The 21179-nt window shown below is 43.9% G+C and overlaps 1 protein-coding gene across 2 annotated transcripts; it reads right to left on the bottom strand.

Annotated features, from left to right (window-relative positions):
- Nucleotides 1–2536: 2536 nt before the first annotated feature.
- Nucleotides 2537–16964, bottom strand: LOC135546517 (bromodomain and WD repeat-containing protein 3-like). Of its 2 annotated transcripts, none has more exons than XM_064975006.1 (41): nt 16748–16964; nt 16587–16645; nt 16449–16478; nt 16170–16229; nt 15159–15306; nt 14939–15037; nt 14629–14789; nt 14304–14525; nt 13894–13994; nt 13743–13813; nt 13409–13509; nt 13187–13227; nt 12988–13089; nt 12745–12898; nt 12285–12419; nt 12060–12188; nt 11745–11970; nt 11336–11503; nt 10886–11075; nt 10633–10723; nt 10387–10530; nt 10217–10287; nt 9904–10105; nt 9657–9773; nt 9320–9427; nt 9047–9171; nt 8860–8942; nt 8609–8720; nt 8436–8497; nt 8191–8346; nt 7826–8072; nt 7674–7743; nt 7538–7585; nt 7326–7451; nt 7091–7243; nt 6720–6889; nt 6322–6623; nt 6076–6231; nt 5557–5910; nt 5266–5421; nt 2537–5151 (listed from the first exon to the last, which is right to left on the bottom strand). In XM_064975006.1, the coding sequence occupies exons 1-41, from the start codon at nt 16782–16784 to the stop codon at nt 3737–3739; spliced, it is 6702 nt and encodes a 2233-aa protein (XP_064831078.1). In that variant the 5' UTR covers nt 16785–16964; the 3' UTR covers nt 2537–3736. The 2 variants fall into 2 exon arrangements, with proteins under 2 accessions (XP_064831078.1, XP_064831079.1); XM_064975007.1 differs by having other exon boundaries at nt 5272–5421.
- Between the last annotated feature and the right edge of the window lie 4215 nt (nt 16965–21179).

Below are 21179 nucleotides of genomic sequence, written 5' to 3'. Positions count from 1 at the left end.
TATATTTCACTGGTCACCACCAAAAGCCAATTCCTACTTTGCCCGCCTTTCCTTCCAGTTCTCTGCTGCCAATGACTGGAACGAATTGCAAAAATCACTGAAGCTGGAGACTCATATCTCCCTCACTAACTTTAAGCACCAGCTGTCAGAACAGCTCACAGATCACTGCATCTGTACATAGCCCATCTGTAAATAGCCCATCCAACTACCTCATCCCCATACTGTTATTTTTTTTCTCCTTTGCACCTCAGTATCTCTACTTGCACATTCATCTTCTGCACATCTACCATTCCAGTGTTTAATTGCTAAATTGTAATTATTTCGCCACTATGGCCAATTTATTGCCTTACCTCCCTTATCTTACCTCATTTGCACACACTGTATATAGACTTCTTTCTACTATGTTATTGACTGTATTGTTTGTTTATTTCCATGTGTAACTCTGTGTTGTTGTTTGTTGTTGTTCCATGTGTAACACCCGCCAGCTTAACCCAGAAGCTAGCCGCACCAATGTGTCGGAGGAAACACCGTTCAACTGGCGACCGGGGTCAGCCCGCAAGCACCCGGCCCACCACAAGGAGTCACTAGGGCGCGATGAGCCAAGTAAGCCTCACTGGCCAAACCCTCCCCTAACCCAGACAGTGCTGGGCCAATTGTGCTCTGTCCTATGGTAAAGCCAGACATGGCCAGTTGTGGCACAACCCGGGAAATGAACCCAGGTCTGTAGTAACGCCTCTAGCACTGAATGTGATGCTGTGCCTTAGACCGCTGCACCACTCAGAAGGCTGCTGCCCTTGCTACTTTCATTATATTGCCATTCTCATGCTTAGTTACATTTGTAAATTTTTGTCCAGAATATTGAGTCATTGAAACTCTACCAGAGCATCCCGAAAGGAGGAAGCAATCCATTTACTTGGCCAGATAGCAATATTTTTTGGACTAGCAAGAAATGTATTGTTGAATTATATTAATCATGCATTGAACTGCATCTATCTATTCTGCCAACAATGCCTTAGTTTACGCTGATTCAAATAAAACCTATTTTTAAAACCTCTTATAAAGTTGGTTTTGTAGCATAAACTGTGTATTTAATATTGGCTGATATTACGATTGTCTGTTTTATATCTGCAAAGTAGTTCAAATTAATGCTGTCAGATCCACTTTCAACAGTTACTTTGTGTGCTAAACTTAATTTTTTTTTTACAATGGGAAGTAATAGTTGTACATTTCAATTGGGAAATGCTTAATGGTTGTGTTTTGTATTCTTATGATTGGGACCTACTGGCTTAGTATGTCTGAGTTTATGGATTGCTTAACTTTTAACATCATGCTGTATGTGACTGCTGTCTTTCCATTGGCTCTATGCAGTTGTGTAGTGGAGCCTGAAGAAGTGGGTATACTCAGATTTAGCCAAAGTTCCCCTGCGGCCACCAAGTGAAGGAAAAGCAACCTGTATGAAAAAATCCTGTTTTCCTATTATTTTTTTTAATTTAGTTTTCCTATAGATTTCTCAGACTTTCACTCTCAAAAGCACACTTTTTAAAATATAAAAAAATACAAAAATGTGTTGGTCTAAGTACACAACAATGTTAAACCACATAAATCTGATTGGGTGGGCCTGTCAGGGCATTGCTCCCCAGTGGGTGGGCCTCTGTCCACCCAGACCCGAACCAACACTTTGGACTAAACTTTTTCAATAGCTGGTTTGCATACCCATTGTTGCCTTATTTAGCATTTACTGGTAGATGAAACGTCTTTCCTACCCTACCGATGTCATTCTTCTGTGAGCTGCTCCATGCCAAAACCAGTTGAGAGCTGCACACTGGCTGCCTGCAGATGATATTCCGCTGAAACTGTGCGCGGCGGGCATGTGAATAGAGTTCACGTGCTTTGCGATTTCGTATGCTACAGGGATTAAGAAGTAATTATAAACGGGGTGGTTCAAATCCTGAATGCTGATTGACTGACAGCTGAGGTATATCAGACGTATACCACGGGTATGACAAAACATTTATTTTTACTGCTCCAATTACATTGGTATCCAGGTACATCGCGATGCGTCGTGCGTAAGAACAGCCCTAAACTGTGGTATATTAGCCATATACCACACCCCCTTATGCCTTAAGTATACGCAATAGCCACTGAAAATAAGTGGGTATACGGTTTATACTTGCGTATAAACTCCACTACACCAACGGGCCTGTGTTATACAGAGTGCACTCTCCTACATGAGTGCACTAGTATTAGGTTCCCACTGCGAACAAAAAAAAAAAACACGTATATAATAATAAATATGCTGTTAAGATACTGTATTAATGTTTCAAGGCAGAATTGTATAGGCAAAGCGGTTTTATGCAGTGACAATGGAAGCTGATCATTTGTTTCTTTACTCTGCTCTTTTCAACTGGTCTCGGGAAGAAATTACATGTCCTCACTGTCAGACTGAGCACAAATGTATCAGTACAAAATTTATCCGACAGAGACACTTAATTACGTGGTCTCGAGACCCACACTGAAATTGATAACACATACAAAATTAGCCTTGAATTGATGTCTTTATTAACCAGAAAAAAACAGCCCTCTTGCACTCCACAACCATACTGAGTACCAGGAACTTTTCCCTGTGAAATCTGTTTGTATCAAAGTATGAAAAACATTAAGCAAAAATGTCAATGCAATTGCAGTTCAAGACCCCCCCACACACACACACACACACACACACACACAACTGGCAAAAATCTCAGAAAAGGAATTTAATACTGAGCGTACATAATACAGAACAACACTAGAATGTCTTCCCAATATGAGAAATCACAGTATTTTGCAATAAGTACTTTTTGGTTTCCTGTACTTGGCAAAAGGGTACCAATTTGTGACATGTGGCAAGACAATGCATTGTAATGTCATACAAAAGGAAAATGAATACTCAAATTTAAATAAGCAATGGTTTGCTACAGAGTGATCCCCAAACCACATCACTCAATCTCATATTTACACCTCAATCAATGACTAGAATACACAACGAAATATTGCAAAATAAACAATGAAAAAATGAAGACAAAACAGAGGAAAACTAGGAATTCAAAGTTGTACATTTTGGCTCATATCAACAAGTCACCACACCATACATTAAAGGATAATTCGTGTGGATTTACAAAGGAGTGTTGAAGTCAAAAGGAGGGTGAAGAAGATTAGTTGTCTCAGCGAGTGTGCTTGGACTGAATCCGCCATCCTGGAAATGTTTATCCCTACCTACTCTAACTCCCAAGACTGCATTTCTGAGACTACGGTAAACTTAGTTGACCCCTGAGTTCCTAATGCAAAACTAGTGTATGAAATACCTCTTTACAGTGTGTTTCTTAGTGCAAACCAGCAAAATATGCTTGATTAAACAGAGGTATATTAAGATAGCACCCAAGCGGACAATGCTCCCCCGAACGGTTATTTAGCTGGCCAAATCACAAAAGCAGAATGGGAGGTGGTTTGCTCTATATATACACACACACACACTTGTGAAAACCAGCTTTTCAAATGCTTGCATTCATACATTTTTTACCTTTTTTTTCTCTCCATTTATTATGATTTTTTCATAGAAAATATAAATATCCCTGAATGAAACAGATTCACAGCATTTCCTTTTGAAAGGGCTCCAGTGCTACTACCTTAATGTGGCGATCAAGTGTCTTCAAGGTGTCCAGTTAGTCTCGCTCTGGCTAAGCCTGCTGCGCCAAGTCCTTCATTCGCTGTCGTGATATGTCACCGTCCGTTTGCCACGGTTTCGGGTCTTGATACGTGTTCCACTCTGGGGTTCGTTGTACGACTGGTCGGTGTCTGCCTCAGATGCATCCCTCCTGCGTTGTCGAGAGTGGCGGACGGCACCCTTTTCGCTGAACCTTGACCTCTTGTGGCTTTTTCTCTTTGTACTGTTCTGGGAACCTGAGCTAGCAGAGGACTTCTCAGAGGCAGAGGACTCTTCCTCCTCTTCGCTTTCAGAGGCAGAACTGTGGGCACTGCTGCTGCAGCTTTCTTTTCGCTTGCGTTTCTGTCGCTCCAAACGTCTCTTCCATCTCGGACACTCAACCTCCTTCTCATCCTCTGACCCTTGAGAAGAGGCATCTTCCTGACTATTACAGTCCTCAGGTTCTGACTTGGATCGAGATTCCTTCTTGGGATGTTTTGAGTTGGATCTTTTTGCCTCCCTCTCGTCCTTGTCACAGTAGCTCTTAGCTTTAGCCTTGCGCATGCACTGTTTCTTTTCATCAGGGTTCTCTGAGGAGTCTGAGGTGTAAATGCGTTTTCTTTTGGAAGAGGACTGTCGTTTTGTAGCAGCTGGGGAGGCTTTTCTTCGGTTGCGTTGATATCCTTTATGTGAAACAGTTTTGCTCTTCCCATTCTTACAACTGCCTTGCATCTCAGAGTTTAAGTCCTCCTCAGAGTCTTCACTGATATATTTCTTTTTTGGTTGGGCTCGAAGGCAAGGCCGCATGCTAGGGCTATGCTTCTCCTTCCCATCAGATTCTTCCTCTGAGGAAGCATGCAGTTTCCTCCTTGCTCTCCTGTTGGGTACAACTTCCTCCTCGCTCTCTGAAGCAGAGTCATTGCGACTCTGCCTTTTGTTTCGCAATGGAGTTTTTTTATTGGATTCTACCTCAGATTCATCGTATGAATGGTTGCTGTCTGCTTCGTCTTCCTCCCCATCTTCCTCCTCTTCAGATTTCAGTATTTTCTTGCGAGAGCTTGATCTCTTTGGAGTGTCACTGAGTTCCTCTGATTCAGGGCCATCCTGTTTGTGGGTTGAGGCAGATGTTTGCTCTTGGCTTTTTGATGGTAACTTACAATTTTTCTCAGAGTCTTTAGGATGTTCTTTCTCCACCCTCCTCCCGTTTTTGTGAGGGTGCTTTTGAGCATTGTGGTCTTGTGTTGTGTGTTGTCTCTTTCTGGAGCCAGACTTCTCTTCTGCCACATAACTGGTAATGCAAGTTCTACTTTTGCTCACTGCAGCAGTTGCAGTGCTTCTGGAGGACTTCTGAGACACAATAGTTTCTTCCTCCTCCCCTTCTTCACCATCAGAGCTCTCCTCATCCTCTTTCTCAGAGTTACTATCAGCCGGTTGATGTTTTGTGCTGTAGCCATTTACATGAGACAAATTATCTGAAAGAGATAGAAACATTAACACTACAGCAACAAATGAATGCAATTGGAGTAAAGGCAGAGAGAAAGTAGCCTTGACTGTGAAAGCATCTACAGTATGCCTGTAGCTCTTACCCTTACCCCCCGTCACTGCAGCTTGTCTGGTCGTCCTGCGGCTGCTGGAGTTCTTACTCTCTCCATTCTGATGGCAACGAGAGGATGAAGCTTCACTCTCAATACTGTCCTCATTGTTCTCCCAATCACCCGATGAATCCTTGCCTTTTTTAGAACCTAGGTGAGAGAAAGAATGTTACCCAATAGTGTTGAAATTTGTTCTCAAAGAATGCCCCCTTTTGTAGTTCTGGTACAGTAGATCCTTGAAAACAAAAGTCGATCCAAACCGGTCTAAACTGACTGTGTGCTTACTCTGTGCTGATGACGGATCCTCGGATCCTGAGGCTGATGACTGATCCTCGGATTCAGAGCTGCTCTGGATCACGGCAGTGCGTTTGCTGAGTCGGGTCGCATGGCGACTGCTTTTCCGCCTATGTTTGTCCTCATCCTCAGAGGCTGAACCATCGTCTTCCTCAGAGGCTTCCAGAAGCTTCATCTTGTTAACGGCTGCCCTGGCAGTCTTCCTTTTCAATGTCCTGCGGCCCACATTTTCCTCCTCATCCCGGTAAGTGTCTGTACCCTGGGATGGTGATCTCTCAGAGTCGTTCCCTCGTCGCCTCTCTCGCCCAAATGTTCTGCTATGACCGTTCATCTGGGAACCCCTCTCTGGACACAGTGCAGCAACAACATTTTAATGGCTAATAATCATATAATAACTTAAAAAAATATCTGCTCTGTACAGACCTTTGACCAGAAGGACAGTTATCTGCTCTCTACTCCCTGCTCTAGTTACCTCTCATTTTCCTTGCTCTGTGGTGTGATGGTGTTTACCTGGCCGTTTGGTATGCTTCCTATGGGTAACAGCATTGTTCCTGGTTAGCCTGGTGCTGGACCTGCTGGGGAATCGGTGAGACATTGAGTTGGACAACTTCTCACCGTCCTCACTCTCCTCCCGCTCATTGGAGGACTCACTCTCGCTCTCAGCAACTGAAATAAAACATCAAAAATAGGGATTTTATTAGAAGGACAGCTAATAAGAGCTAGCTGCCTTCTGCCGGATTTGTGTGAAATACTCACTTTTCTTCTTTGCCCCATTGTTCCTGGTGACTCTTCTGGTTCCCATGGTTCCCCTGGTCTCTGTGCTGTGATGGTGCTGTGAGGACCTCGGGCGTTTCTCTTCTTCAGAGTCACTCATATATAACTCACTGTAAATCTCAGAGTCTGACCTTGAGGAAGCTTCAGAAGAGCTGTGGCCTGAGCTGTCACTGCTGTGGCTCCTCCTCCTGGTTCTCTCAGGAGCAGACACTTTGGCTGAGGTAGATTTGGTTGTCGACGCCGCTTCCACCTTTTCCTGAGTTTTTAGAGCAGTCCTCTTTTGACTGCAGGGAAAGAACAATATAATTAGAAGTGCTGTACGTCATGTGGACATTTCCTTAAGCCCAATGAGGTCCGTGGGCAGTAGAAATGAAGCCTACCTTGTGGTGTCAGTGCTGGGTGCAGCAGACTCGTGGTGCTGAAGCTTCTTTCGGAACCTCTGGCTGCGGCGGAGCTTCTCGCTGCTCTTGACGGCAGTTTTGTATTGCGATATGATTGTTCTGATTCGCTCTTCGAAGAATGCAGAGAGCCGCAAAGTCATACTGTAGATCTGGGGACATAGGAGATTAAAAAAAAATATGTAGAGCACACCAATTTGGCATCAGGTCCTAATCACTAGATTAGGTCAGGTTCAGGATTGTCATCAATGTAAAATTGTAAATGAAAAATCAACTCAATAAGTTTTTGATCAAGGTAGGATTTTTTACACTGGAATAACTTGTATGGTTTGGAAATGCAAGAGCTGGAATACCTTTGAGCGTTTGTTTGGCGTGAAGGCTTTAGCATTGGCAAATATCAGCAGTGTGTCTTTGCAGAGCTCCATGGGGTTTTCATAGCGGTCCTCCTCAAGGGTCCCCTTCACCATTTCAAAGTCCATGGGAGTGTCAATGATGCTAAGGTAGTCCTGCAAACAGACATGAGTCCCATTCGATCAACAGTTCTGTCAAAGCCAGAGTCATTATTACAGAAGAACTCTCTTCTCTTACTGGGTAGGAGGTAGGATCCACAGGCTTCCTGAAGGGCTCAGAGTCCTCACACTCAAAGACATAGTTCATCAGGCGTTTGCACTGCCCCTTCCAGGAGTCTGGGTCAGGTACCGTCTCCGAAGAGCGCTGGGATGAAGGAAGACACAAGATAACTGAGGGAAGTGGCTGGGAATGTTTTCATTGATGATTTTACATAATCTTTCATGACTTACCTGGCACAGTCTGTGTCCAGAAGAGGTGCCTGGTGCCTCTTCCAGGTCCTGGGAAAGACATTCAAATCAACATCAGTTCATTCCAAACATTTCAGAGCAAGGTTTGAATGACTTGCCACATCAAAACCTGATTTACCTCATCATCCGTGTAGTCCATGTCTTCAATTGCATTGTAGATCTCCATGATATCTGTACAGCTCGGTCGACTGAGAAAATTAAAAGGCAACATAAGTTGTTAAAAATGTATCTGTATAAAAGTTTGAGATCAATAACACTTGGAAAACTCACTTGATAAACTTTAGCAGGACATCTGTGATAAGTTTTGCTGAATGGGCTATCTTGCTCCTTGGCTCATTGAAGGTCCGGGCATTGTGCACAATGTATCTGGCATCCCAAACTACAGCGGACAGTCGCCTGTAGAACCTACTCAACAGTCTCAGTCTGATGGTGCTCAGGTCTGTGGGGAAGGCTATCACCGTGCAGTAAGTTGGGTATTGAACTATGTCCACCGGGCCAGAGAATGGGGCTACAATATCTGTCAATGAGAAGGAAAAGAACATTTTAAATTCAAAACCTCACTAGCCCATCTAGGAATGGTATACAATGAAGGGTCTGTTGAGGAGGAAGTAGTACCAAAATGCAGTGGTGCTTACCGACAGTGATGAGTTGGTCAATGCCTGCTATGATGCGTTCACACTCGTCATCTCTGCTCCTCTCACCCCACTCTCCTGTCTGGGGTTTATACATGACCTCTCTCATCTCCTCTGCTGTCACTGGAACCCCTCCACCTATACACTCAGGTTGCTGGGCTGAAGAGCACACACCATTGTTGCCATATAGTCCATTACCAAATACTGTACTAGAATGTCCCATTTACAACAGAGTCTGTTAAAATTACCATCCTCTGGAATAGCTTCCACATCCCAAGGACTTAGCTTCTCCGTTTCGCCATTGTCCCATCTGGCAACAAAACAAAGACAAGCAGGTTAGAAGCATCAACCGTTGGGGACCATTTTGACTGGTTTCCAACATTGCAGACCCAATCATACTAGCACTTTAATACATTCTCACCGGACTTTGAAGCACTGGAAATGACTGTCTGGATATTCAGGCTGATATGGCTCCTGACAAACAATAATCCCAAACCACCAGGCATCATCTATTACGGACCGGAATCTGTCATCTGCAGTGAGGAATGTTACCATTTTAGGTGGGGGAATGCAGAAAACATTGTATCGAAATGTTGACCTGTTCATCTCATACCGTTACTGGACCTTGAGTAGTGTGAGGGACCCCTGAGGAGAGATGTATTGTTAACTTACTTGGCTGCCAGACTCTACTGCGTGCTTCGTCATAACTCTGCCGAAGCACGAGGAAGTCAATCACATCTGGCATGTCATGATACCTGAGGGGAGGCGTACAGAAGTCCAAAGTTACCAAATGGCTCTGGTAATATCTGTGTACATTCATCTTTAAAGTTAGACACTTTGAAGCGGTTGCATCACTTACTTGACATAAAATGATTTGTCTGTGATTTTGCGCGTGCCGTGGTCAATGAGCGTCAGTTTCAGGCGGCAGAGTGTCGGAGGGCACACTTCATACTTGATCCCAGTTATTTTAACAAATTCTTGGTCCTGTAGAGAGAAGGAGAGCGTCAAGTTACTCTTCAACAATGTCCTTTTAAACACAGGCCCTCTCAACACACTAGCCCGTTTTCTACCGCATCAGTGGAAGACAGATTCATCCGTTTCCTAGTATGGAGCAGAGTGGATATGTTCTTACCCTCAGCTCCATCTTCCTCCAGGGCTGTTTCTCCATGTTAATGGGGTACAGGTTGTTCCTGTTCACCGCCTCCACATACGCCTCGTGACCCTGGCGGAAATAGATTACCTGAGGGAGAGAGACGGTAACCGTAATTAGATCAGAGGAGGCTGGTGGGAGGAGCTATAGGAGGACCGGCTCATTGAAATTGCTAGAATGGAAATGTGGTTTCCATTTGTTTGACACCGTTCCATTCCAGCCATTCCTATAGCTCCTCCCACAAGCCTCCTCTGATGTAGACATCAGAGATGCACACAACACAGTAGGGGAGACATATGGTCCAGACCGAGCCACGTACCTCATCACCCATCTGGGGAACGAAGGGAGACTTCCTGGGAATGACATCAGTGATCCACGTTGAGGGTCTGAACTCGTTGGAGACTTCTCTGTTGATCGACGGCTTGGCTTTAGGCCGCTGTGATACAAATGAACAATTACGTAAGATTTATTTAATATTCAATAGAGAAGTGTGAAAGTACTTTTTGTCATACCATAACAGGATGCAAGCACTGACAGAAAATATGCAGGTTAGTACAGTGGCTAACCTTGGGCTTCTTGGATTTCTGCTTGCTAGTCTGAGGTGGTCGTTCCTCATCCTCGCTTTGCTGCTTCTCTTCCTCCTCGATCTCTTCCTCCTCCGAGCTGCTAAGCTGGCGGCGAACTCGTTTCCGTGATGACACGGGAGTGGAGGGCTGCAGGTTAATCCCAGCGTCTGCAGTCCAGTCAGAGTACTCACTGGACGAGTGGCTGTCATGGGAAACGCAAGTTATATTAGCATTAAACCAAGGGAAACAACAATGTGACATACGTCATGTACCTCTTGCAAGGAATCAAGAGAAGCAAGGAGCTTATCTGTACCTTGAACTGTCACTTTTCCATTCCTCTTCCTCATTGGATGAATCCAGTTCACTGCCCTCCATCTCGTGGTCCTAGAGGAGGGATAGGAGATGGCAAGATTGACCTCTTTCACCCATATTCCAAAATAGCTTGATATTCTCTAACGGACACGTCAAAAGCATAGAATGTACCTCTGATGTTGTGGTCCCCTCTCCCTCCTCACAGGAGAACTCAATTAATTCCTCCACAATTCCATCTCTGCTCTGCTGGAAGACTTTTTGCTTTTTGCGGGACTGTGCTCGTTTGATGCAAGGCAGTTCATCTTCAGAATCATCCTGAGGCAGAAGCAAAGCAGAAATGTAGGTATGACGTCAGTATCATTTAAAAATTCCTGTGGTCAGTCATGATTTTTAAAAGTAATAAATATGTCTACTTACTCTACAACTGCCGTATGTCACACGGCGTTTCTTTGCATTGTATAAGGCAATCTCCTCCTCTCCTTTTGTAATTCGGAAGTCATCCTGGTAACTAAGATCATTTACACATTTAATTTAAACTTGCATTTCAGGAATAATGTTCTAGCGATGAACCATTCAGGAGTAGGCTTGTTTATATACATGACATCCTTTGTGTTATATAACCAACTATACAGATTATCTACCCCTGTTGTTTGAGGGATGCCGGTCTCACCTGTAACTGCTGGATGAGAGCTCAGGTACCACCACCCTGCGTCTCCAGGCCTGCAGGTCCCTCTCCGTGGCCATCTGGCTACGAGGGGCATTCTGGTGCATCTGTCTCACCCCCTCCACCTGCCCACTGCGCCGCAGACCCACGTTAGGGGATGACTGCACCTCAGCTGCACCTCGCTCATTCACCGATGCTGGGAACAGAGTGGGAGAGAAGGGAACACAACATCACTGCTTGTCCAGGACCCAATCATTCATTCAACCATAATGGATGAGAAATTATTTTCCATTTCCAATAGAGTCCTTGACCATTAACATGTAGGAATACAAAGTTTTTGAGCATGCCCCAGAGCAATGGTAGCTTATAGAAAGTAAAAGAGCTAGGAATATGTTATCTTGCACGCCACCCCACAATACTGCTAGTAGAACTGACAGTATGGGTGTGTTCCGGTACCTCTGCGTGGGGTGCTGGGGGCTGGGGCCAGTGTCCCTGGTCTGCTTTGCCTGTCCTGCTGCTCCTGCAGCTGCCTGATGGTGTCGTCCAGAATGCTGCGTCTGGCCGTGGCCTCCTCGTGGTCTGTAGTCAGCTGACTGATCACCTGCTCCATCACCTCGCCATCACCTGAGGGGGACAACATGGACAATCTTAAGTAACAGGGTCTTAAGTAACAACCACTTTCTCAAACAGATTAACACATCCAGCCACTCACAAACTCTCAGAGAAACAGATGGTAGTTGCACTGGTCAAACAAAATCCACCCATCCACACATGCCCAACTGCTATTTTAGTGTGATTGTACTGGTCCAATAAACAAAAGGATCATATTGCCTTACAACTGTCTCGTAAATGCTAGTTTACATACTTGTGGCAACATATCCCAGCTGAGGCACCAGGTGTTCGTCTGCAATGTTCTCCCTCCCAGGGACCAGCCGCTGGTATCTAGGGGGGTGGGGGTTCCCATCCACATCCACCAGGAAGGGAGGGGGCATGAGGTGGGGTGCCTGCTGGGTCTGCTCATCCAAAACAAAGCCGTTGGCATCCCGGATCAGTGGCCGATAGTCGGTGTGGAAAAACACCTGATCTGGAAGCTGGACAAAGACAGACAGGCAGTCAACCTCAAACCATTGAATAAATGACTCTTTCCTATGCATAGATATAGTAGGAGCTCCAGCCTTACCTTCTCGTATGGCTTGGAGCTCCCAAAGCCGAAAATGACCAGATGACCGTGGGAGTCTGTGCAGGCAAAGCGCTGGCCGTCGGGAGTGAATTTGCAGTCAAAGACAGCACCATGACCCTGGCCCTCAATCTGTAGGGCAGACAGAGCAACCAAGATGGAGTCAGTCATAGTTGGAGAGAATGGATGTTACTGTTAAGTCTTCTATGGTGCGTGGCTCCTCCTCACCATGTTGAAGTAGTGCTGTGTCTTTGTGCCCCGGACGATGTCCCAGATGAAGACGTTTCCGTCGTGGCCAGCAGACAGCATGATCCTGGGATCTGAGGGGTGCGGCTCCAGGACAAACACCTCAGCCTCATGGCCCTGCACAGAGCATCACACAGCTGTCAGGTCAAATCACTGTCTGATGCTATTTTGCCAAGTCACTGGACAAAATGTTTTGAGGAAATGCTCCTGAAAAGCATTCTTACAGTGACAAGCAGTTGCAAGGGGGAAAACAGTAGAACTATACTGTCCTCCTGACTAAAGAATCTAGGACTATCCCTCAACAGTTATTTATATACAAATAGTTGAAGGATGGAAATTCATCTACACTACTAGTAGTCATAGATACAACATGTCCTCAGCTATCTTTGTGAGACAGCACTGTTCATGAAAATAGAATGTAAGACAATGCAGTTGCTCCTACTTTAAGGATATGTAGCAGCTGGCCTGTATAGGAGTTCCACACTTTGAGGATATGGTTGTTGACCGCTGTGATTACTGAGTTGTCATGGCGATCCCACGCTACCATGGTGACCTTGGGCTTGAAAAAGCTTTCCTCACAGGTTGCGTGTTCTGAGCTGCGGAGAAAGTTGATATGAAAGGATAAAAACAGATACAAGCATGTGTAGGTGTTTGTAATGGTGCCGGCAAGCTGTTCATTCCTTACCCTGGTAGAGTGGCATTCATGTTGAGAAGAAGGCTCCTCCACTGCTGACGCTGAGTCAGCCTCCAGATGCGTGCTGTGCCATCTCGACTGCCACTCGCAAACCTACGAGACGAGGCAAACCAAGACAATGGACTCTAGGCGATCCTCATGAAAACGGTTGGGCTAAGGTGAGTGCTTCAACTAATCACATTGATCATACCTTTCTCCTGAGTGGCAAAATTGGATGCTGTCGACCTTGTCCTAAAAATTAGAACATATATTGACAACAATGATGATTAGAATATTACATCAACATTGTTTGTATTCGTTGTAAATTAAAGCTTCAATGGATTTTATGATTATTTGTTTTAGGAACTCATTTTCTTGTGTTCAGCTTTTCGCTGCTATGTGATGGTTTATCTGCTCTTCAAAAGGATCTTACCGTGTGTTCATGAAGCTCTGATATTTTTTCAGGGTTCCCACCTCCCAGGTAATATATTCTGATGACATCGTCAGTACTTCCCGTCGCTAAGAACATACCACCTAAAATGTTTTATAAAACAAAAAAACTACTATCAATTTATCCCAGTTTTGTTAAGCCTTTACATACCCATGTTAGAATAACTTGTAACAGTTGGTGAGGTAAAAAGTTGACTCAATACTTCTGTTAAAATCGTATCAGCTATGGTTAGTGTAATAGTATGATCAATTTGTAGAAATGTATTTAATGAGCCAAAGCATTATTTTACACAAAACTGCTATCTTGACATCGTTACCTGGACTGAATGATGAGCACACCATCTGAACTCCCGGCCTGGGTCGCTCTGTAAACTTCTGCGGGCGATCACTTTATAAACAGAGTGTAAATGTTTCAGATTTCAGGATGCAATTACTATCTAAATCAAATGACCAGTAGTTGAAACTCACCTGAAATTGATGTTATTGACATCCCACTGCCAAAAGCAGATTGTTGCATCAGTTCCAGTGGACACCAGGTATCTCTTTGAGCCCTTGGCAAACGGTGAGAACTGAGAGAGATGTAATTCAAAGTTAAATGCTGTTCCAGATACTTATGTAGACATCCCCTATACTGAGGAATGTCTACGGTACAGACAGCAAATCACACTAGAAGTCCAATGTGAGCTGCTGAAGCAATCAGGTTTAGTATGTACATTATGAGTTAAAAAGTGCTGTGTGCAGTTAACGCATTGCACTGTTGCATGGTGTCCTACATTTGCAAAACTGTGGACAGCATTAGCTTACATACTATTTGCCCAGCTAACATTACAGTCGATCGAAACATAATAAGGGTGTTGGAGGAATATGGAAGCTCCTACCTGTAGGGAGGTAATGGATCCACTGTGCCCCTGTAGGACAGCCATAGGGGCACAGGTACGAAGGCACCACACTCGGATGGTTTTGTCACAGCTGCCAGCTGCCATCAAGGTATTCTCAAAGCTGACAGCCAGGTCTGAGATCTCAGCAGAATGTCCTCGCAGGGTGGAGTGAAGCCTCCCGTCAAACGAAGACCATATCTTCACCAAGCAGTCGTCCGAGCCCTTGAAAGTAGGGTTTGATAAGGTAGATAAAGTGATGAGCCTCAGGTATACCACCTAACATGATTTCCCCCAAGAACATGATCTTTATGATGACAAAACTCACGGTGAAAATCCTGAGACCGGTCCGATCAAAAGCAATGCAGTAGACTGCAGACAGATGACCCAAAATCCTCCTGTGCATCCGCATGTGCTGATAGTTGCTCACAGGGTTCACAGTGCTGAACCGTTGAGTACCTGTTAGCTCCCTCCCTCTGTACACCTCCACTGTGAAGGACAAAACACTATGATTCAAACATGATAACAGAATAATTTTAACAGAAAACAACACAGAATGCGTTAAGTTGAATTTACAGCACCGGCATGAATAGAAAATAATGTGTGAACGTGTCAATCCTGTGTCAGGGAATACCCACCTAGATTTGGAGGATCCTTGTAGGTCAAAGGCATCTCTGGTGGTCTCCCTCTGTGCAGGGCAGCAAATGATGAGCCTTTCCTCCGAACATTGCCGTAACCTGGAAGAGATGGAAAGAAATAAGTAATTGAATCATTTCACAATTCGATTTCAGAACAAATAGTTGCTGATGTATACATTTAGAATGCACGCTCAATCAAGATGCATGTAAAGCTTTGAACCTTTTGAAGTTCTGAGTAAGGACTGCCTCCCAGTTCCCAGTAGGGAATGTACGCCTGGAACACATGGCACTTCTTTGTCCAGAATCGGCCCAATCTTCTTACAGATCTGCAGCAAATGGTCAGGTGCAATGTGTCTGTTGGCTGCAACCTATGGGATCAAAAATAGTGTTGATAATGAGCAGAATGACTAATCTAGCTTTCATTGTGAAACCATTATGCATGCTTTGTTCTTTCTTCAATCAAGCCATCACAACATTTGTATATTTATATTTGGGTAGCTGTTAAGTGCGTTGGGCCAGTAACCGAAATGGTCGCCGTTTCAAATCCACGAGCCGAATAGGTTAAGTCGTTCTGGAGCGTCTGCTAAATGAAAAAATAAAAATACAAATGACACCAGGAATCGTGAAACTACAGTACTGCAACCACACTGTCTATATATTATTATTTAGATCATCATAGTCTTTCTGTCTAATAGACTGTCAGCCAGTGGTACTGTAATAAAATTGCATTTATTTTTCTAGGGGGTAAAAAAAGAATCACTAACATAACTTGGGTTCTTCATGTACATCGGATCTCATTCCACCAGTGTGCTTGTATTCTTTGTGGGCAGAACGTTTTATGTAAAACACATTCATCAACCGACGAATCACAACACAGGTCACAAGGAAAATAACGCAACTACAGCCTTTCTAGGACGTGGATTGGTCAACAGTGGTGTCCTGACGTAGCCAGAACCCAAAGAGTCCCCACCCTATCTGCAGTACAACAGATACATTTAAATGTGTTAAATGTGTTTCTATACTACAGCGTTAAGCTTTCGAAACATACAAAAATAAGTAATCCTACATACCGGTAAAAGTTTAAATCAGGTTATTATGTAACAAGAATGTAACAACGAATAAAGCTGAATAGAACAAAGAGTTAATGGCCTATGCATGGACACAACGTGGCTGTCATTCAACAATAACAGATATTCGACATTTAATTTACATCTATAGATTATAGACTTACCAAATCTTCGTAAGATCTTGGATGTTCATTTCCTTGCCAGTCTAATCTGCAAGGCAAAAGCTATCCAAAAAGGTGCCTGTTAGTGTACATCACAACACTCAAGATGCTAGAAATACTGCCAGAAATTAAGTTAGTAAAAACATGTGATGTCAAACGAGTGAAGCGGTCAGGGAAGCATTAAAACTCGTGAGTGAGACAAGTTCTACGTTCCAGTCCAATCGGGATAGCTAGTAGCTACATACACCGACGGCAGAACGCCGCTGCTACCGGAATACACACCTGATATTCTTCTAGTTCGCTCGCTAGAACCTGCAATAGATACAAAAATAGATTTTTCGAATGTGTTGCTTTCATTAACTTTTCGCAAACAATTTTGAATAGTAAGAAAAATGATGTCAATAAGGCACGCCAATTTACCTCAGCCGCGCTCTGACATGGACCCGTTGTTAGAAAACGTGAAATTAGGTAATATAGCTCTGTAAGTGAATATAATAAAATAGTGAGCACAATTGGATATCAATTAAATCAAGATTTATATATAATTTAAGCAATGAATTAGGCAACTATATTCGCCTTACCTGATTCAAGGAGCGAAATATTCCGACTTTTGGCCATTGAATCGGCCGTGATTTGGTGGGTCTACAATTTTAAACTAACTTTATGACTAGTGAGAGTATGATATATTTATTTAATTTCGGTTACACTGCTCTGACCCCCTCCACAGTTGCTCCCGCTTTCTAATCAGCCTGTTTTCAGTCGCCATTGGAAGGATGAGGCCTCAGCAATACGAGTTACTTCCGCCACAGCAGAGGAAATAGGGGGTGGGGAACAACTCTTTATTTTTTGTTCGACTACAACAAAGACAAAGCGAAGCTCGCCCTCTAAATGAACTGATATTCTACTTGAATACATTAGAAAGCTTTGGGTCAATGTAACGAAATAAAGCTATGTATATATGCGAAACTATAGTATAAAGACGCATTGTTGTTGTCTTCGACAAGGTCGAGTGTCTTGTTGATGACGTCATATGTGATGGCAAAACAAAAATGTCAATCTGTCACATTTTATTTTACCCGATGCAATTTGTCTTTGATACACTCACTTAGCTACACTATTTAGGCTTTTGTTTCAATATCTCAACTAAATAAAGAAACATATCCATGCATCCATTTATATAGACAAGTAGGCTATGCTATGCAATGCTGATGAGAACAATGCAGTATTAGCCTGTGCAGTGCACGATAGGCTTCAATTGCGTTGGCGAAATATTAGTGCTATGACAATAATAGGAATATTATCTTTTTATTTTTAGACATTTGTCTAGAGATATGGCATGATAGACCCACATGTCTTACATCATGTAAATACACTACATGACACAAAGTATGTGGACACCTGCTTGTGGAACATCTCAATCCGAAATCATGGGCATTCATATGGAGTTGGTCCCCCCTTTGCTGCTGTAACAGCCTCCACTCTTCTGGGAAGGCTTTCCACTAGGTTTTGGAACATTGCTGTGTGCTTCCATTCAGCCACAAGGGCATTAGTGAGGTCGGGCTCTGATGTTCGCAGTCAGGGTTCCAATTCACCCCAAAGGCGTTTGTTGGGTTTGAGGTCAGTGCTCTGTGCAGACCAGTCAAGTTCTTTCACACCGATCTCAACAAACTATTTCTGTATGTGCCTCGCTTTGTGCACGGGGCATTGTCACGCTGAAACAGAAAAGAGCCTTCCCCAAACTGTTGCCACAAAGTTGGAAGCACAGAATCGTCTAGAATGTCATTGTATGCTGTAGCGTTACGATTTCCCTTCACTGGAAATAACGGATCGAGCCTGAACCATGAAAAACAGCCACAGACCATTATTCCTACTCCACCAAACTTTACAGTTGGCACTATGCATTCCGTCAGGAAGCGTTCTCCTAGGCTTCAATTGAAGTAGGCAAAATATTAGTGCTATGAAAATTTCAGGAATACTTATTTTTAGACATTTGTCTGGAGACATGACATGATATACCCACATTTCTTACATCATGTAAATACTGTATATTGTTTTCAGTCTCCATGTGGTGTCTATCCTGCACTTGCATTTGAGGGATCTTGACTAGATGGGATATGCAGCTAATGTCAGAAGTGACTTTTCGTAGCAGGTCAGGACAATTTACGCTCAGGTTTGGAGAATTATGTTAAAGGTGTCACGCCCTGACCATAGAGAGTTTTTATTCTCTATGTTGGTTGGGTCGGGTGTGATTTAAGGGTGGGTTATCTAGGTGAATTATATTTCTATGTTGGCCTAGTATGGTTCCCAATCACAGGCAGCTGTTTATCATTGTCTCTGATTGGGGATCATATTTAGGTAGCCTGTCACGCGGGACTAGGTGGGTGAGGAAGGAGTCAGGCACAGAGAGTTCCACTGGGAAAAAAATGCTCTTTAATAAGGCACACAAAATTAGAAAAGCCCAACAACACAGGGCCCACCCGGACAGTAAAAGTGACTACCCAAGACACAGGGTGCCAAAGTCCAGAAAATACACACCTATACCTAAAACGCACACACGTAACATAAAGACAATCCTGCACAAAACAACGGTGGGTACACATACTTTAAATAAGGAAGCTCATTAAGCACATACAGAACACAGGTGAAACTAATAAGACAAAACAAACAGACAAATGAAAAAGGGATCAGTGGCGGGTAGTAGGCCGGTGACGACCACCGCCGAGTGTAACGGGTGTGAAACGGCTAGCTTAGTTAGCGGTGGTGCGCGCTAAATAGCGTTTCAATCGGTGATGTCACTTGCTCTGAGACCTTGAAGTAGTTGTTCCCCTTGCACTGCAAGGGCTGTGGCTTTTGTGGAGCGATGGGTAACAATGCTTCGTGGGTGTCAGTTGTTGATGTGTGCAGAGGGTCCCTGGTTCGCGCCCGGGTATGAGCGAGGGGACGGTCTAAAGTTATACTGTTATATTGACTGTTATACAGCCAGCTCTAAGCTCCAGACCTCCAGTGCGCCTCCACGGCCCAGTATAACCTGTGCTGGTCATACCTACTGTGTCTCTAGTGCGCCTCCACAGTCCTGTGCCTCCTCACCACACTCAAATCAAATGTATTTATATAATTTATTTATATAGCCCTTCGTACATCAGCTGATATCTCAAAGTGCTGTACAGAAACCCAGCCTAAAACCCCAAACAGCAAGCAATGCAGGTGTAGAAGCACGGTGGCTGGGTGTTAATGTAATTTCATAATTCCAATATGTTTTCATTAATTGAATTAACTTAGTCTATTTTATGAGAATATGTAAGATTCTTATTTGCATAAAATAGACGGAGACCAGTCTTATCAAAATTAGATAATAGTTTATTCTCAGAGCGCGCTCCAATTTAACCACAAACAATAGTTTATATACAAAATATGACATCATAGGTTATAAAATGTTCTTCCTCCTATCAACCAGGACCCAACAAAAGTTTAAAGTTTATTCCCACCCCATCGCTCTCTCACTCCAGACACACAGTTAAATCAAGATAAAACTTAAAGTTTTCATCCATCACCATTCAGCAGATAGTTTCAGCTAATGGAAAACCTAAGAAAACACACACTGCCTTATCTAAACATCCCAGAGTTAAGTTGAGTCGGTTCAACCATAGGTTAACAACCCTTTCTGCTTACTTAAAAACCCACAATTCCAGTCTTCTCCAACCTTGCTGGAATGGTATTTATTTTGTTTAATTACCCCCTGTCTCATGCTCCACAATCCCTCCCTTATGAATTAATATTATTAATCAGATATAATAAAACAGAGTATAAGTTTCATTAGTTATAGTTCTATTTAAAATGTAGATATTGTTTAGTCATTATTCATAAAACTCCTAACACTGGGAAAAACTTCCTAGAAAGGCCAAAACCTAGGAAGAAACCTAGAGAGGAACCAGGCTATGAGGGGTGGCCAGTCCTCTTCTGGCTGTGCCAGGTGGAGATTATAACAGAACATGGCCAAGATGTTCAAATGTTCATAAATGACCAGCATGGTCAAATAATAATAATCACATTAGTTGTTGAGGGTGCAGCAAGTCAGCACCTCAGGAGTAAATGTCAGTTGTCTTTTTATAGCCGATCATTAGGAGTATCTCTACCGCTCCTGCTGTCTCTAGAGAGTTGAAAACAGCAGGTCTGGGACAGGTAGCACGTCGGGTGAACAGGTCAGGGTTCCATAGCTGTAGGCAGAACAGTTGAAACTGGAGCAGCAGCACGGCCAAGTGGACTGGGGACAGCAAGGAGTCATCATGCCAGGTAGTCCTGAGGCATGGTCCTATAGCTCAGGTCCTCAGAGAGAGAGAAAGAAAGAGAGAATTAGAGAGAGCATACTTAAATTTACACAGGACACCAGATAAGACAGGAGAAGTACTCCAGATATAACAAACTGACCCTAGACCCCCAACACATAAACTACTGCAGCCTAAATACTGGAGGCTGAGACAGGAGGGGTCAGGAGAAACTGTGGCCCCATCCGATGATACCCCCGGACAGGGCCAAACAGGAAGGATATAACCCCACCCACTTTGCCAAAGCACAGCCCCCACACCAGTAGAGGGATATCTTCAACCACCAACTTACCATCCTGAGACAAGGCCGAGTATAGCCCACAAAGATCTCCGCCACAGCACAACCAAAGGGGGGGGCGTCAACCCAGTCAGGAAGATCACGTCAGTGACTCAACCCACTCAAGTGACGCACCCCTCCTAGGGATGGCATGAAAGAGCACCAGTAAGCCAGTGACTCAGCCCCTGTAATAGGGTTAGAGGCAGAGAATCCCAGTGGAGAGGGGGAACCGGCCAGGCAGAGACAGCAAGGACAGTTCGTTGTTCCAGAGCCTTTCCATTCACCTTCACACTCCTGGGACAGACTACACTCAATCATATGACCCACTGAAGAGATGAGTCTTCAGTAAAGCCCTGCCTCCAGCTGTTTGCTTAGAAATTCTACGGACAATTAGGAGGCCTGCATCGTGTGACC

This window comes from Oncorhynchus masou, chromosome 9, assembly GCF_036934945.1.
Source record: "Oncorhynchus masou masou isolate Uvic2021 chromosome 9, UVic_Omas_1.1, whole genome shotgun sequence".
NCBI classification, from domain to species: Eukaryota; Metazoa; Chordata; class Actinopteri; order Salmoniformes; family Salmonidae; genus Oncorhynchus; species Oncorhynchus masou.
The sequence above is the reverse complement of the archived record's forward strand: the minus strand, read 5'-3'. Positions and strand labels throughout refer to the sequence as shown.